The following is a 17,186-nucleotide window of genomic DNA, read 5'->3' on the forward strand; positions in this document are numbered from 1 at the left end:
AGCACAGAAAATCCTGAACAGAACACGGCATTGCATTGGGACAAACGTGCCAGAAGAGCAGACAACAAAGAGAGCATGTTGTTAGACAATAAACCCACCCCCCTGGTCCCCATCTGCAACCAATTCCACACCATTTTTAGGTAGCTTTTTGTGAAACCACCATCCCTCAATTTTCCAGTTCTAGATACCTTTTGACAGAAAAGCTTTGTAGATATTCTGGATTTAACACAGAAGCTATAGGGACCAAAAAATCTGACCTTTTAAAAATACCCAAAAAACCAAGGCAAGCCGCAAGATATACATTACCATGCTTTGCACCACTGATAGATCAACACTCTCATCCCTCCTATCTTTCTGACCCAGGCACTGCCCAACCATTGCCTGCTATGGGAATCATGCTCTTTTATCTTATTTGGATTCCATTTTGTCTTTCTTAATTTTGCAGAATTTGAATATATTAAAAAATTCATTGAATAAGTAAACAATTCTCAAATTCATCACCAGTTGCATAGTAGGTAATGACATAGATGCAGAAAATCAGTTTCCATCTGCCTACCTTACAATGATAATTTAAATTTATACTTTTGCTTCTAAACTTAGAAGGTGAGAATGTGTTTTCTATTTCCATCACCAAGACCCTCTCCTTCCTAAAGCAAGAATGTTTCCCAACTCTTAGCAGCTTCTTACAAAACAAAACCAAAAGAAAAATATCATCATCAATTTAATAAAATCTGAAAAAAGGAACTGGATACTTCTAGAAAATAGTCCAATGAAGAAAGGTTCATTTCCTCAAGAGGGTAAAACCACTTTTCTGTGCAAGTATTAAAGCACATATATACATGTACACACAAACATTCAGCCTCTAAAGGCCTTCAAACAGAAGCACTGAAAACAGTTTGTTGCTCACGTTTGCACATACACAAAGATGGGAGAAAAATCCTCAAGAACATCTCTAAAAAACAACAGTAAAGCATGAGTGTACTAAGGTAGACTGATAATAGTCCAGTGGACATATTAGGAAAATATCCAGGCTAAACAAACCTATAATCTCAATGGGCAGGCTACAAAACTTTTGACATTTGTCCAGGACTAAGCTTAGACAGGAAAATGCCATGCTCTGCCTGCCTGGGCTCCACCAGGACTGAGCAGAGCAGTTCCCTACCAGAGCAAGACAAAGGTGAGATGTGTTTGCCAAGGTGGTGCTTTAATTCAAAACAGATACAGAGAGAGAATACAGACAGCTCAGGCTGTTCCCTTCAGCTTTGGAAGAGGAAATGCTGCTTGGGACCGTTCTAATCAATGCACTCACAAAATGGCAGAAAGGGAAAAGAGGCTACTGAGGTAAGAATTGGCTCTAAACATCAAAGAAGGGGGCACACAGGAGCATGAAGTTCTGTGGACATTGAAAATGCTCACTGTAGCCACTAAAACTGGTGTAAATTCATGTAGAGAGATACACTGCAGTGTTGAAATAAAGCATTCAGTTTATGTGGTCCTTACTCATTTACACAGACAGGTCTGTCAATAAACCACTGTCCTGGATAAAAACAACACACTTAAAAAGACATGAAAAAATTATTTACAAAAACACATTAGATAGCTATACTGCAGGGTACATCAGATCTAATAAGCTGACTACTAAAATAATAAGAAAATACACCTGTAGAAGGCATTTCATGTTAATGGAGCAACAAAACCACCAAGGGCAGGAGAAGAGGGGGAGGCCCTGAGTGCAGATCCTGCCCTGGCACACAGAGCAGCCCTCAGATCTGCAGTAAGGGGAAGTTTCTAGAACAATCAAGCCTGATTACATGTTAAACCTCATTCTTTTGTGTAAAGCCTACTTGCTGAGCCAAATGTTCATTATCCAACAGCCATCAATTTTTCATACAAGGATGGCTGTTCCCGTTTAATAACTATACAAATGTGTACTACAAATAGATATACACACACACAGGGTTTTGAAATTTTAGAGGACTGAAGCTGGAACAACCATTCACAAAACTGAGCAGAAGAAAAACACAAACATTAGAAGTCACAAGCTGACAACTAAAGCTTGTACCAGCAGTACATCCAAAGGGTGAAGTAGCTCAGCACTGCCAAGAAAGGCTACTTGTTTTAAGAGCTAGTCTACTTAAGAAGGCTGAAAAGTAAAATCCAAATCAATTCCAGTAAGATAGTAGAGAGCAGTAGGTATAAACATATGAATGTATCAAAAATAAATAGATGGTAGCAGTGATAACGAAAAAAACATAAAAAATGAAAAAACTAAAACCTAGTAAATCATAATTTACACAGCCATTCAAAAAGCAGATATTTAATAAATGTACCTCATGTAGAATTGGATCAGAATGCAAGCAAAGAAACTGCTAAAAGCTTTTTGAATGCTTTATATACTTACTGATAACTAAAGGAACTAAAAACATCTGAGCATTATTTTTACAAATGGTGTCTAACAAACTCAGCAGAAACTCACAAGCACAGAATAATACAGCCCAAATTTTCTCTGAAACAAAGTGGGGAAAGATAGGGCTGTTAAATAACATTAGCCTGTTTCTGTAAAAGTAGAAGATTCTCGTAAAATTCATTTCTGGGAGCCATGCATTGTGAAATCCCAGCATTCTTGCTGCCCCAGTTCTGTTCTGCACATAGCCTGAAACCAGAGTGGCCAGCAGGAAAACAAATGAGACCCGTGAAAATTGCAGAACGTACACAAATGAAGACACAGAGGAAGACAAATGCAAACATGGAGAGAAAGTCAGGTATTCAAATTCCATAGCAATCATGCCCAATTTAAATTAGGTCTGCTAATTGTAACATCCTAATTTACCATGCAATCAAGACTGGGAAAAAAAATTACAGGACAGGAAAGCACACAATGTACTGGAAATAAGCAATTTCAAATGCCACCGCAGGATCCAAGCTCGCTTCCTCAGAGAACAAAGATCCAGAGCAAGACTGCTCTCATGTGTGCCTGCAGAAGATGTTTTACCTCACGTCACTGGGAGTCTCTCCTCTGGCACATGCTCACTGCCAGCGTCGCATGGTACCAGAAGTAACTCCTTCAACCTCAAACAGAACACGTCAAGTGACGTTTACATCTTCTGTTAATTCTGAGGAGTTTAAATGATGTGCTGAGTGCTACATAAACACAGCAGGCAGCAATGAATATGGGGAGACATCATACTGATAAATAGCATTTGCTTAGATTTTCAGCACATGACTAAGCTTTGTCCTCGTATAAAACGTGACAGTTGAGGCATTTTTGTGGAAAGATAGTGATTGATTAAGCTAACAATCTCAAAACACATCCAACTTACTGCACAGCACTGCCTAAAGTTATAGACAAAAGAGACTGGTATCAGGTGGCTTGGATTTCATATCTGGCACGAGGACTCCCCTGCACAGGACTTGTAAGCATCCTCCTTCTGAATCCCAGTTCTCTGGACCCTTCTACCTTCAGCTGACATATTACAAAAAAAAAACCCAAAAAACCCACCAGAGCAGTCTTTAAAACTTAATTTTTAAGAGACCTGGAATAACCTATGATCTTTCACTACAGACGTATGTTTCATTTTATCAGCAAATCTACTCTAAAGAACACTTAGGTATTAATCTGTAGTCCTCAAAATAATAGAAAAAAAACAAGATAATTAGGCAATGAGTGGAGAAAAACTATTCAGGGATTATCAATTAGCTGCAAATGTAGAATCAAATCACTTCAAAGGTGTTTTCCTTAATGGTTTGAAAAGATATTTACTTGCTGAATATAGTAACTAAAATGGTGGCCAATCCAAAGTGTTGAGCACCCAGCTGAAAATTGAGTAATTTCTCTCCAGGTAGGCATCTGGTGGAATGTCATACAATGTATCCCTCAGTTCCTTAAGTAAGGCCTCCTTTCTATAAAATCATTTTGCTCTAAGGCGTACAGTTCTTTGTAAGGTGAACATCCAGCTGGCAGTGAAATAACAGGAATCCCAGGTGCACCAGAGAACCTCTCCTTGTTTGGTCCTGACCACAACTTCACACCTGTCCAAAGAACAAGGGCCTGCAAAGGGTCACATCATGGCATGGGCAAGGGTTCCTCACATCCAGATACATCTCCAAATCCATCCCAGAGCTTTAGGCTGGTGGGAACTCAGATTTAAAATGCGCTTGTCAGAGACAAAAAACAGTCAAAATAAGCAGATGCACAGACTCTGTAAAGATTCCAACACCCGAATGTGTCGACTTCAATTACACACAAGAACTGCACATTTCCAGGCCAATCACGTGCCAGTGTGCACTCTCTGTCTTACTTTCCACAGCAGAACTGACCTGATCTGAGCGTCCTCTGTAAAGTTCAGGATCTCCCTTTTCCTCATACCTCTCCTCAAACCAGTCTCTCACCCCAGTATTTCATTTAGCTCACTTAAAACACCAGTGCAAAATTATTTTTTACTCAGCAGTCTCGTTCATGTGAAGGATCCAAATAATTCATGAAATTGTCTGCAATTTGTGTGTTGCTTCATTTCCTCTCCACAAAGGTTTTGACTTGAAAAACTGGTTTATCCTGGGCAATAGCCAAATGTTCATACAAGAGAGTTTCGATCTGAACAAAAAGCTTTCAAGGCTCAAAACTTCAGTGTTAACCCTCTAAGACCCTTTCCTTGGGTTTTAGTCACGCAGGGAAACTGCCAACAGTATTTAAAATGAATAAAAATATGATTTACACAGAATCCCACATAAACTAGAAAATACAAACAGTCCAGATGGATTGCCTGAATCATTACAAATGTTTAGGGGTTATAGGAGGACCTCCCTCTCATTCATTGGACCAGCCTCTTTCATTGTGTTTAAGTAGTGCAAATATCCTGTAATGGAGAGTGTATTGGAAGCTCCCCAAAACTCATCCATTAGTGAGCAAAATATCCATTACATTTCCATGCAATCCAACGGACTATTGTCATGAAGAGATTTTCAGAAGATAAGGTGGAGATCTTTTCTCCCCCAAGCAGTGCTTTTGTCCTAAGGCCATATTGAAATACCTAGCAGAAGTAATTTGAATGAAATTTCCTCTCCAATTATGAGTGTCAGATGGTCATTTAATATGCTGAGCTAGGCAAAAAAAGTTGAGCTAAGTATTATCAAAATCATTAGATTTCCAGGTCTTTCCTGTCCTTCCCAACAGAAGGAAAATATTTCTTATGTTATTCATTTAAGCAAGGAAATGTGTGGCGAGACAGCTGTCACTTTAAAGTTAATTATAGTATAGACTCACATTTTTTAATGCTAGCTTTATGTTACCACAAAAAAAGTAAGTATTCTGCTAACATCAACCTAATTGTTTTTCTTCAAAGTGACAATGTATATATGGAGGAGGTGGCATCCTTCTGACACACAGCTTTTAATGTCAATCTAGATGAATCGGCATAAAAAAAGACATTGAATACATTTGGGGGGATATGTATGGACTCACTGTCTAACGTGGTCCTGTTATGGCAACTGAAAAGTTACCAGAAAAACACCAATGCATCAGAAAGCACCATTTATGTGTTCTTGGCCACCTGATTATTGCCATTCACCCACTTACATCCCAGTGAAAGGTGGGTTCTCTTACTGTTTGTGACTATTTCAATAATGAATACCATTTTTCTCAGTTACCAAGGAACTGTTCGTATGAAATACAATGATTTCCACAGAATCACTGATCCTAGAGGTGCTTTGCTACTTAAAGATTGCTTTACACTTTACAAGCAGTTAATTCTTGTGATTTTAACCAATTTTTGTATCACTAAAGCCCTTTCATTAAGAGGAAAAGGGGAAAGAGAATTAAAGCATCAATGGCAATTGTGGATACAAATCCAAGATGTCCTTCCTCACAGAAATCCACCTTTTTCATCCTCCAGAATTATCTTTCAAGTTGCTTCAACATACAAATCCCCCATCTTAACTTTGCAAAGAGTAAGTCACTAAACAAAAGTGAAATCATTAAAACCCACAGTCACAGCCTGTTCTATCCAGAGAGGATTAAAATGGAAAAATGAGGAAACATTAGAAATCAGCATTCTAAGTCAGTTTTACAAGACCAACAAACACTTGCACAATTCTACAGTGCTGTTAAAATCAAATCGCAAGAGTATATTCAAGATACGCCCAAAGTGTAAAGAAACAAAAGGACTTAAATGCAGAGTCATTTCATTTAAATACGTCAGAATTATGCTTTATCTTTCCATAATCCAATTTCAATAGGCAATGCCTCAGTAGAGCTGATATCAGAATACCAGCCCCATATGCCCTTTGAACCGAGGTGTTCTCATATTTCTCCTATAGTTTAAACTCATAAATATTTATACAGAACCAGTTTGACGGGTAAATGTGATTTATGTTTATGTCACCCCTCCCATGAGAAACTTATGTATTTACAGTTTGATCTTGACTTTCTCTATCCTTCTGGGAATAGGTTGGAGAAGAAACAAGGCAGCCACTTTGACCGGAGCAGCAGATGGTTCACTTTTCCAGAGCCATTAGCTGTGGCCAGCATCCCACCAGCTGCACGGGAGAGCTCATTTCCACAAAATGCACCGAGCAGAAAGAGGGGGCCTTCCCATTTGCCTCCTAATGTAGGAGAAGCCATATGGGAGTCAAGCCCTCTAGGATTTTTAGTACTCATCAGAAGCCATTATAGAGAAATGCGCCATAGCTCAGCAGTCAGAATACCACAAGTAACCCTTTCTTGCAATGTGAAACCAAATTAAAACTGAGAGAAAACCAAGGCGGAGAAGCCCTGAACTAAGAGCACACAAGCTATCACTAATGCAACACAACTATACAGAAGTTTCACAAACAGAGCAGAAGAAAACTGTATCAAATAATTGTCACAGTAAAAAATTCCTCACAGCTAAACATGACCAAGATTGCAAAGTTACAGGAGAAATTTAAATTGAAATAATAATTTTTACAGGAAGTGCACAAAGCGAACATTGTGCTTTGAAAGGGGGCCAATTAAAACTGAAAAATACTTATTTATTTATTTATTTATTCAGTGATAGAGTTCTCCATCCCTAGTGCCCAGATGCCAAAATCCTGAGAACACCAGCGCACAGAAACACCCAGGTCATGGCATTGCAATGCACTCCATGCGCAGTGACCACTCTCACAGCCCAGATACTCTCAGGAGCAAAGCCATTGCATATGTGGACAGGGGATTTCAGGACGGATACCCTGGCAAGAATCACATTATTACAGTGATTTATCACAATACTCCTCAGACCAGCCTAACCTGCCCACCCACCTCCCCCAAGACAGCAGGCAAAGAGCTGGCAGGCTGCCAGCCCGGCTCGGCAGAAGGTGATATTCCCAGCAAACTGTCACACATGCTCAAATATTTCATTTCTGAGGCTGGCTGAAGGCTGCAGTTTCCATCCTGTGCAAAATAGGATTTCCACCACATGACTTCGTGCAGCAGCTCTCTGCTCTGAATACTCATGGTGCTGTCTGATCATTTTGAAATACCTAATACTCGTTTATGTGATTAAATCAATAAAAAGTCATCTCTTTTCCATTAAGATGCTCAGCGGATTTACAGATCAATTTCTTTCTTTTTGTCCTTCCACTATGAACAATAAATGGAATTGTAAATTTTGAGTAGGAGTTTTCTGACAAAATATCACACCTGAAACCTTGTTAGTATCTCTCAAATTTTTTTCTGACCTTGATGCGTAATTTTAAATTCAAAATGGCACACTAACAAGATATTGGAAAACAAGGATGGTTTATTTTGGTTGTGAGAGACACGGTGGGTGTCTACTCTCTTTGGAAGACTATTATTGCTGAATTTTCACAAAATGCTGCCTTCAGGACACCGTCTGGAATGGAGGAGCTTCAGGAAACCAAAGTTGTGCAAGCAGCAGTAATAAAAGGATCCAGAATCTACAGGTCTAACACAGGATGTCTCCTTATGCACAGGTGTCCTCCCTCCTCACGTGCCCTAAAGCAGCTCCTTCACTCCTGGCTCTGCCCAGCTCCCCTGGCTCCCACAGCAAGCCAGGGCTCGTTACACCAGGCTGCTCCCATCTCACAGGTTGGTGGCCAAGAGCACCTGAAAGCCAAGTCCAACCTACCTTAGCCTGTGGAAATGGAGACACAGGAGAATAATTTGCCTCCCTTGCCTCTCCCCAGCCAAATTCAAGAAATCCGTAAGAAAATATGAAGCTTTATCTTCGTCTCTTCTGTCACTCAATGGAACCACTGCTATAACTGCTCAATGGGTGTGAAAGTTACTCCTTGGAGCAGAGACATCAACACACAACCTGAATCTCGAGGAGCTCTTTACTTTAAAAAACAGGCTAAAGACAACAATTTTGAAAAGAACAGCATTGCTAATGCAAATTCTGGCAACTAGGATCTCTATTTATTTACAAAATCTTTCTTCATTGCCACTAAGATTTCTAAAATTCAGTGGCAGCACAGAACACAACTTTGATAAAATTTAAATCACAAATGTAGAATAATAACAAAAATTAAAGAGTCCCCCGAAATATTAGTTGGTAAGAAGCTAATCCTCTAAAAAAGATTAATATAATTTCTGATAGCTGATGAACAAAATTCACCCTAAACCTAAGCCAAAGGTTATATTCTGAGCCTTACACAGATTATTAACTGTATCAACAAACCAGCTGCTGAGAAATTCTGGTACCAGCTGCAACTGTTTACGCATAAATCTGAATATACTGCTTAAGTCAGGATTAGCTACCTACCAGTCTTACCAGTAAGTTTTCAGGCTACAAATGTTAAGCTCCACAGAGCACCTGATGAGCGATAATTATGTTGATATTTCCCAGTCTTGAAGGGACAACCCTGTACAGCATCAGATCCGATACCATTCATTAGTTCACACACTTCAATGGGATTTTATAAAATCCAGAGAGGAGGGTAAATACAAACACTCATCCTATTAACTGCTACATTAACATATTCACATCTCTGATTAAAAAAAAATATGCTAAATGTATTAAGCATTTTTTAAAATTTAAGGTTATGCATATCTCTGTGAGGACCGTAAGTGCTGTAAGTCAAAATATTTGCAAGTCTTTCATGGTGCTGCCTATTTCAACATAATACTGTTTTGCTACTTCAAATAATAAAGCAGCTTCCTTCCAGTAAGCATCTATCCATCATTTTGCAGAAACAAACCCCTTATCATATCCACATAGTATGAGAAGGAACAATGCCTTTAAATAAATACCTTTAAAAAGAACGAACGGTGGATCTGCACAGTATGATTTTTACAATGAATACAATTACAAATCATTCAGAAATTAGAGAAATCGTATCTAACGTACTAGGAATATGATTCAATCTGTTAAAACAGGAAAAAAAAGCAAGATTAAACAGTATTAAAACAAGTAGCTTAGAAAAACATCGTAAGAATAACTCGCAAAATCCTTAGATTACCTTTTGGATCGTCTCAACATGCTGGTAGCAGGCAGAGAGAAATTGGACAGCACTGTCCAAAAGGAGTCAGACATGATCTTTAAAAGCTTTCATTGCTGGGAAAATACAGCACAATCAAGCCACTAGCAATAAATAAGGAACTAAATAATACCAGTGACAGAGCCAATGCAAATTCCCTGTAGACCTTGCAAGCTGTTCCATTAATGTGAGACAGGCAGGCAAGCGTACATATTGCTGCTGTTTCCACTGCCTCTGTTTTCTCCCTGCTCCATCCCTGCCTCCCTCCCTCCACCTTAGGAGGCAGTGCAAAACGAGATATTTATTCTCTTCCTAATACACTTTAAACCTGGAGTTTGCTGAATACACAGCATACATGCTTTCTGTACATCTCTCTGTGTTCATCTAATTACAAACAAAATATTTTCAGTATTTTCAAAACCGTAACTGGGCGCTGTTTGCAATCCTGAATAACACAGGGGGGTTTAAGCTGTGTCTGCACAGAAAGCACTACTGGCTGCCTAGTTTGTGTTTTTATTCTGACATGGTGGCTCTTCTTTTCCTAACTACATGAGGCACATTAGGGGCATTTTGCTTATTATTCTTAATTAATCTTCCACCTTTAAACAAATCACATCTTTCATCTTCAGTAACCCAAGTGGATTTTTAATTTAAAAAAAAAGCTTCCAATGCCTCCTAAGAGCAGTTTAAAAACAGAAATCCATTCTCTCCCTGAAGTCAGCCACACCAGATCCACATCAGTCACAGTAAACACAAACTCCTATGTAGCACCTGGTGCTCAAAAACAACTCAACCAGCTGAATTTTGACAACAAAACAAAAGCAGGACTCGAGTGATACACAGCAGAGGTTTCCCACACACCCCCCTTGCACATCAGCCACAGGTTCACTATTGCCCTTCATGCCTGTAGAACCTTCTTGACATGTTTTTGCTTTTTGTGGGGTCTAAACAAAACCTCACTGGAGCTGCTTTTTTTTTTTTTTTATAATTTCAGTTTGTAATCTATTTTCTTTTTATTGTGGCTTCTTTAAGCACTTCTGCCAGTAAGAGAGCTAATGACGTTCTCATATTTCAGCCTTCTTGAGTGGCTTTTTATCTCAGTCATGAGAAAGATGACAATCAACAGCTGGCACAGCCTTCCAAGCACAATACAGCCCTAAAAAATACACAAAAATGTCTGGGAGAAAGAAATCCCACTAGATTTGCTTCAACTTTCTGCAGAATCTCATGGAAGAATTAGATGGTCTTCATAATTTCCCATTAAATAATTACATATTTTTAATACATACATTAATCAAGAATTGCAGTATCTGAGCAAAGTATTCCCTTCCATCTGGAATTCAAAACAGGATTTTTAGATTCTCTGCACAACACTAGCATCTTTTCTAGTGCTTTTAAACATTTTTACAAAGTTAATCTAAATCACACAGTGGTTTGATTTCACAAAGTTAATTTAGAGTACAACAGAACCAAACTCTGCCACTGTCTACTACTGATGAGAAAGAATAAACACACTCATTTTTGTGTCCACACAATATCATATACCAATGAAGTAGAAACTGAACACTAGCCTTTTGGAATTATATTCAGGATATTATGTGACCTTCCAATTCCAATAAACCGTGGTTTTGAAAAGGTATGAAAATTTTACTCTGTCAGCTAAAACATGAATTGAAATTCCTGAGCAATAATGGTGGAATAAAAGTGTTCAGTTAACTAGCAAAATAAACCTATCACAGTAGTAATAAATTCCTGACTGCTTATAGTTAGCAAATAAGATCACAATCAGCTAACACCCCTAAATCTGCATTAGTCACGCTTTTTACAAAAATGATTGAAAACTCAGTAGTTGAAGACTTATCATTCATTATCGCTGTACTCAGCAGCAGCACTTTCACATCTCTTGCAGGAAGGACACAAAAAGGAGAAGCCATTTTAGGAGAACATTTCTCCATGGGCATCAGTGACTGACAGCCCTAGAGCAACGTTAACACAGCTAAACCCTGTCCATCCTCTGCTGTTCCTGGGGAACACAGGGCACCCCAAGCAGGGAAGGGGATGGGGTGTTTGCTATCATCAGAAACCCATCCATTCACCCATCCTGCCATTTAACACAATTCTGCAGAGCTTTTAGCCAAGAACTGTAAAAAGCACTTCGAGAATTATGTAACACTGGTTCAAAACTAGCAGAAATTTCTTTTAACACTTTATATTCCTGCTTTTCAAAATGCCTGTTCAACATGGAAGTCACAGACTCTAATCCTGCAAATCAGCACCTGCAAAGCGCTCATTTTGGGACCCAGAGATTCCCAAGAAATTCAGAGTACCCAAAAAAAAAGGGAAGACACCACCCTTGGAGATGCAGAAGCATTTGTTTTTGCTCGAAAAACAGAAGAACACAAACTGTCAAAAAGCTTTTAAAATAAGTCATGTCTTAAAATATGACAGTGTCAACATGTGCAGAATTGTCTTTAGTAGCGACAAATATAGGAAGCGTAAGGATTTTCCCACACCTACAATGACAAATGAAATCCTTTGAAGGAACAGCCTTGCTGTCTCTGCACAATCAGCAAAACATTTTGGAAAATTTGGACCAGAAACTTCTCACTAATTCAAAAATACACCGTATCTGTACATGAGAGAACATGTCAAAAACACACTCACACAAATAGGTTACAAGATGAGTTTTCTATTTTATTTAACTCATAATAACATTAGCATCTCTTTGTGAATTCCAGGCCCTGAGTTATTCCAAGCCTGAAGAAACCTCCTCCTTTCCAACATTCTCTCACTCGCCTTTCAGGATATTTAGTCTCCATCAATCTTCCTAATGCACCTTCCCTTTTTTATGCCCAACTTGTCCTCTGAAAAGACCACCTGCAGAACATTTCGGCAGCTCCTGTGATGATGGAGTATTTCTCTGTCAACCAAATGTACAGTTTCCAGAGCCCTCCTAATGACACTGCATCCACTGGACAGTTATAAATAGTCAGTGTCAGCGACTTTCCCTATTTCTCATCTTTACCACTACCAACGCAGGACATTAATTAAGCCTGACATTAAATGAGAATGCAATTAGGCAAACAGTCCACATGAAACCCATTGCTTTCTGGACTTTTTTATACAGCTACATTTATCATTAAATAAACTTCCTTGATATAACATCACCTTCTTTTAAATAAAATCTGTCATTTTAGAAGTAAGCTGAACTCCCTGAAAAGTCTGAAGCAGTACCAAGCACATCAATGAGGTAATTTTGAAAAAGAATATCCCAAAGATAAAAACTCCTGTGACTGACTGCATTTTAAGTTGACTATGTATCAAGAAAAGTTTCCACAAAGTACTGATTATATTTTTAAACACTTCAACCAGGATTAACCATGTAATAGTGCAGTAATTTTCAAATGAAGAAGGATTTCACAAGTTACACGGTGGTAAAGGAAAACTTATAATGGAAACCAGTGAAATGCCATTGGGAAAAACATACCTCTTGCTAATTACGCCATCACTTGCATGCTTACATTATATTAAGCGTCACATAAAAACATGATACTTGGGGACATAACTTTTTTAAACAGTCATTAGACTGAAATACACAAATTATTCACTAGAAACACCCAGAAATTAAAACTATTTTGCTAGCAAAGCCAAATTCTTTGGAGAAGTCGCAACATAAGTAGATATATTCTATCTCTATAAAGAGCATATTGACTGATTTTAAACTTTAAATTGTATGCCCAACCAGCACAGAAAATTATTCCATTGTAAGCAGAAGTGAACACAGGTGAAGATCCCCACTCTGTGTCACCGTACACTGAAAAGCATGTAAGGTGTAAAAACCCCAGCAGAAAACTTCGGTCTTGCAATAGAGGGAAAGTTCTTCATTTATGCTTTAAAAAACAAAAAGGAAGGTTCCTTTAAGAAAAAAATTACATGGGAGATGTGTGTTGAGCTATTTGGGGCATCATTATTATTTGAACAGTGACCTAAGCAAGTGAAGAACAGACTGTCTTTGAGCCGCCTGCAACCGCGAGACTCCGAAGTAAGAGTCTGACAGAAAACATTAGGATGGATGTATCTTCAAGGTTCAATTTTCTATCATTTGCTAAGTTATAGAATTACACATTTCTCCCTTTTGGGGCAGAAATCACCAAGCCACCACCCAAGATCTAAAGAGCCATAATCTTTTACTACAGTGGCTCCCATGGATTTCAACTGCTACCTCTGTATAAAAGGGCTCCCAAAGATGTATCCGTATGAGATTGAACAAACAGCTGGTGGCCAAGGGTTTTGGGGGTGAAGAACAGCTAAACTCCCCTCTGGTGTGCATTCCCTATGCAGGAAACAGCCTAGTGACTGCACTAGTTAATGATTCGAAGGATCAGAAACGTTCACTGAAGCAGCTATCAGGCACTGCACCTGCGTGGAAGCTGCCAGCTCCTCATGTAACTTTAATTGGGCACAGTTACTGAACTAACAGGAGTTGCCATCCTGGAGGACGGTCTGAAATGCTATCTAATGCTCCACAATATCACTGCACAGTTAAGCACAAGCAACTGCTCTGATTTCAGTCTAAAACAACTCTCACAAAATTGTACTCACTCAGATATAGAGGATGACAACTACAGGTCCATCATCACAATCTTTTAAATGAAGACACTACTAAATAAGAGATAAGTTAGTAGTGCTAAAATACCAAGTTAATTGTGCCCAAAATCCTATGAATATTTAATAACAAATATTCTTTCTCTGTATTTTTATTTACAAAAATATCACTTATTAGTATGTTCATGTTCCATGCAACACTATCCTTCCCGAGTAACACTAGTAAGATGTTCAGCTACTCCAATATAACATAAGAGTAACATAATTTCAAACTCACAGACTTGACAATTGGGTTCAGATACCATGGAAAGGTCAATTATCCTCTTTAAATAAGTTACTGGATCTTGCATTCTTTCCCTAGCCCAGCCTTCTTCATGTGTGATTCAAATGTCAGTTGTCCAATTTAATCAAATGTAACCTCCATATGTGATTCAAATGCCATAAAAATTGAGAATGTTATTTGAAAAACAACAATACTGAATATCAGATCTGAAAATGTCACTTCCTGTTTACACAGAAATGGTCTAACGCTTTATCCAAAATGTAGTTAAGGACATTCTGTAACACTTGCAAAAAACACAGCATCACAGAGTGCTGCTGTAGCCCCAACATCCTCCTCCAAATGTTCTTCCTCCTCTTCACCAGCCAAAATTTATCCAAAGGAAAACACAGACTGAACCTCCTCTTGCCACCATAGCGTTTCCTCATCTTTTTCATGTATTATTTATCCCAAAGCACTTAAAACTTCCTTTTTAACCTGTAATACCATCTTAATGAATTCACTGTGGAACTGGATTTGCAAACAGGAAGACAACTTAATCTCTTCTCCTGCCACTCCAGCCTGCAACAGCCTCTCCATGATGAAGTACAGCACTTCAGCTCCTTGCAGTTCTTCCACCTCTGATGCCCTGTACTTGAGTAACGTCACCAGGCTATTGCTGATTCCTTTAACACAGGGTTTGTACACATCCCAAAGAGCTGTAACACACAGTCCTTGACAGACAGGGTTCATAACCATTCCAACAAAACTGTGTCAGCAGAGTAGATTTGAAAAAGCAGGTGTTATTCCCTGCCATTTTACAGAGAAGCTACAGTGCAGAGCCTAAAGGAGAAATTGGGGTAAGAGCAGCAGCAAAGGTGGCTGGCAGACTTTGTGTCTTCATAGGGAGTGAGGACTGAAGAAGAAAGGATGGCTAAAACTAAACCAAGACAACAGGCAAGTAATTAAGGTAAAATGAACAAAGCAAACAACAAAGAGAGGGAACTGAGCTGTATTTCAGTGGGTGAATGAGAGGGCTTTGAGTTACTCAGCTCTCAATTACCAGCTCACAAAAGCAGAAAGGGTTCCCCTCACCTGTGCAGGACCATAGACCTCCAGCGCATCCCAGGGCAGCAGCCTGTGCCAAGGATCACCATGGTGCCCCCAGGCTCAGGGCACACGTGGTGAGCAGCGAGCAGGGAGTGCTGTCACCTGTTTCACAGCGTATTACCCTGAAGACCAAATCAAGCCTGAACTCCAAAACAAGCCCTGGCATCTGCTTTGTTTCTCGGTACAATTCAGGTTGTTTGCTCTAACCTAAATCTCCGGTGCAGGACGTTCCACTCCACAGCTTGTTTCCTCTTTCCCTGGTTAACACACTTAGGCTCAGCTGAAATGTTAAGGATATTGTAAAGGCCTTGCATTTACCATGGCTTTTCTGAGACAAAAAGCTGATTTTGTAGGATGTTGGCTAAGAAGAGTTATTCTGGGAGCAAGGGGAATGCTAATGTAATGAACAGACGAAGAGGATGAATTTTACATTTTCAAGCATAAATTCTTAATGAAGTTAGAGCATGGGATAAGAATAGACTTTACAAAATAAGCATGGTACAAAAGAGACATGAGAAATCAAAACCATGCTTGGGAAACATCAGGGGTGCTAGTAGACACACACACACACAAAAAAGGAGAAAAAGTTTATCTAGTTTTAAAGGCAGAATTACATCCTTATTTGGACATGCATTTTTAAGATAAATTGTCCCCTTTTTAGCCATTCCTCTGGAATACTATGAATCTTCACAGCAAAAGCTTAGCTTTTAGTCTTAAAGTCTGGGAAAAATGTGATAGCATCAACTGTCAGACAAACAAACTACTCCAGGTTGTGAGCCTCAGAAAAATATATAACATACAAACAGATCCAACATAAGACTAAGCCTGGACCACAGATTTCTAAATAACTATACAGTTCTAAATAACTATACAACTCTAGCAACTGTTCTACTGTAATTCTGAGAAACCCACAAAGGTGGTTCATTACAAAACCAAGGTTTCCTAAAATACACATATTATTTAGAAGGTCTTGAATGAAGACATTTATTTTATATATGACTTTTAACATGTATGTCTACCTATATATAAGTGGAGACATAAGTGTTAGAACACAGAAGCAGATTTAATAAATTAAGATAAATTGACTCAAACTGAATTCTTAGCTTCGAAATAAAGTACAGAATGGACAGATATGGAACTCATAATGACTTTTGCAGTCTCCAGAGAAACATTCATGCTGAAATACTAAAACCAAAATTTATCCATTTGCAATGCTGTATCTTACTACACTCTACTATAACATTAAAAATGGCACAAATAAATCTAAATAATACAGCTAGAAACAAAAATATATAACAAAATTGCTTGGTTTTAAAATAAATTACTGTCATAACCCACCTCACCAATGACCTTTTAAGCCATCTCAGATATAAAGAAAAAGAAAAAGTGTTAAAAAATGGGAATATCCATCTTGTATTCACTTTCTTTCCTTTTCTTTCAAATTTTTATTAGGAGATGTAGCATTATACAGATTTTATAGATTAGGGAAAGAAAAAAAATTAAAATTTAAGCACAAATGTATACAATATTAAAAATATTTTCTAACAAAAACATTTTCTGCGCCACCTATTAAAATGCAGCCAATAAGAAAAGCAAATCCTATTTCCAGCTGGTCAAAGGGTTCCGTACACCACACAGGCTCCTAAACAAACACATCAGCGGGCAGAGCACAGGTGAGGTGGGAAAACCAACGCCACCTGCGCGTGCGGAGAGCTGCCTCCCTGCAGGGCAAGCGCAGCTCCAAAGCCAGGGAACTTAC

General features: G+C 38.7%; 1 protein-coding gene across 16 annotated transcripts in view; it reads right to left on the bottom strand.

Moving 5' to 3' along the window:
* MAST2 (microtubule associated serine/threonine kinase 2) overlaps positions 1 to 17,186 on the bottom strand; it is a 215,899-nt gene that overhangs the window by 74,004 nt on the left and 124,709 nt on the right. The window contains exon 1 of one of the 16 annotated variants that reach the window (XM_038144791.1): positions 9,436 to 17,162. The exons of the other annotated variants lie outside the window; for them this stretch is intronic. Within the exon in view, the coding sequence (XP_038000719.1) occupies positions 9,436 to 9,509 (74 nt within the window). The 5' untranslated portion in view covers positions 9,510 to 17,162. Of the gene's footprint in view, positions 1 to 9,435; positions 17,163 to 17,186 lie in introns of those variants that run through there. 16 annotated transcript variants of the gene reach the window in all.

This window comes from Motacilla alba, chromosome 8, assembly GCF_015832195.1.
Source record: "Motacilla alba alba isolate MOTALB_02 chromosome 8, Motacilla_alba_V1.0_pri, whole genome shotgun sequence".
Classification (NCBI taxonomy): Eukaryota; Metazoa; Chordata; class Aves; order Passeriformes; family Motacillidae; genus Motacilla; species Motacilla alba.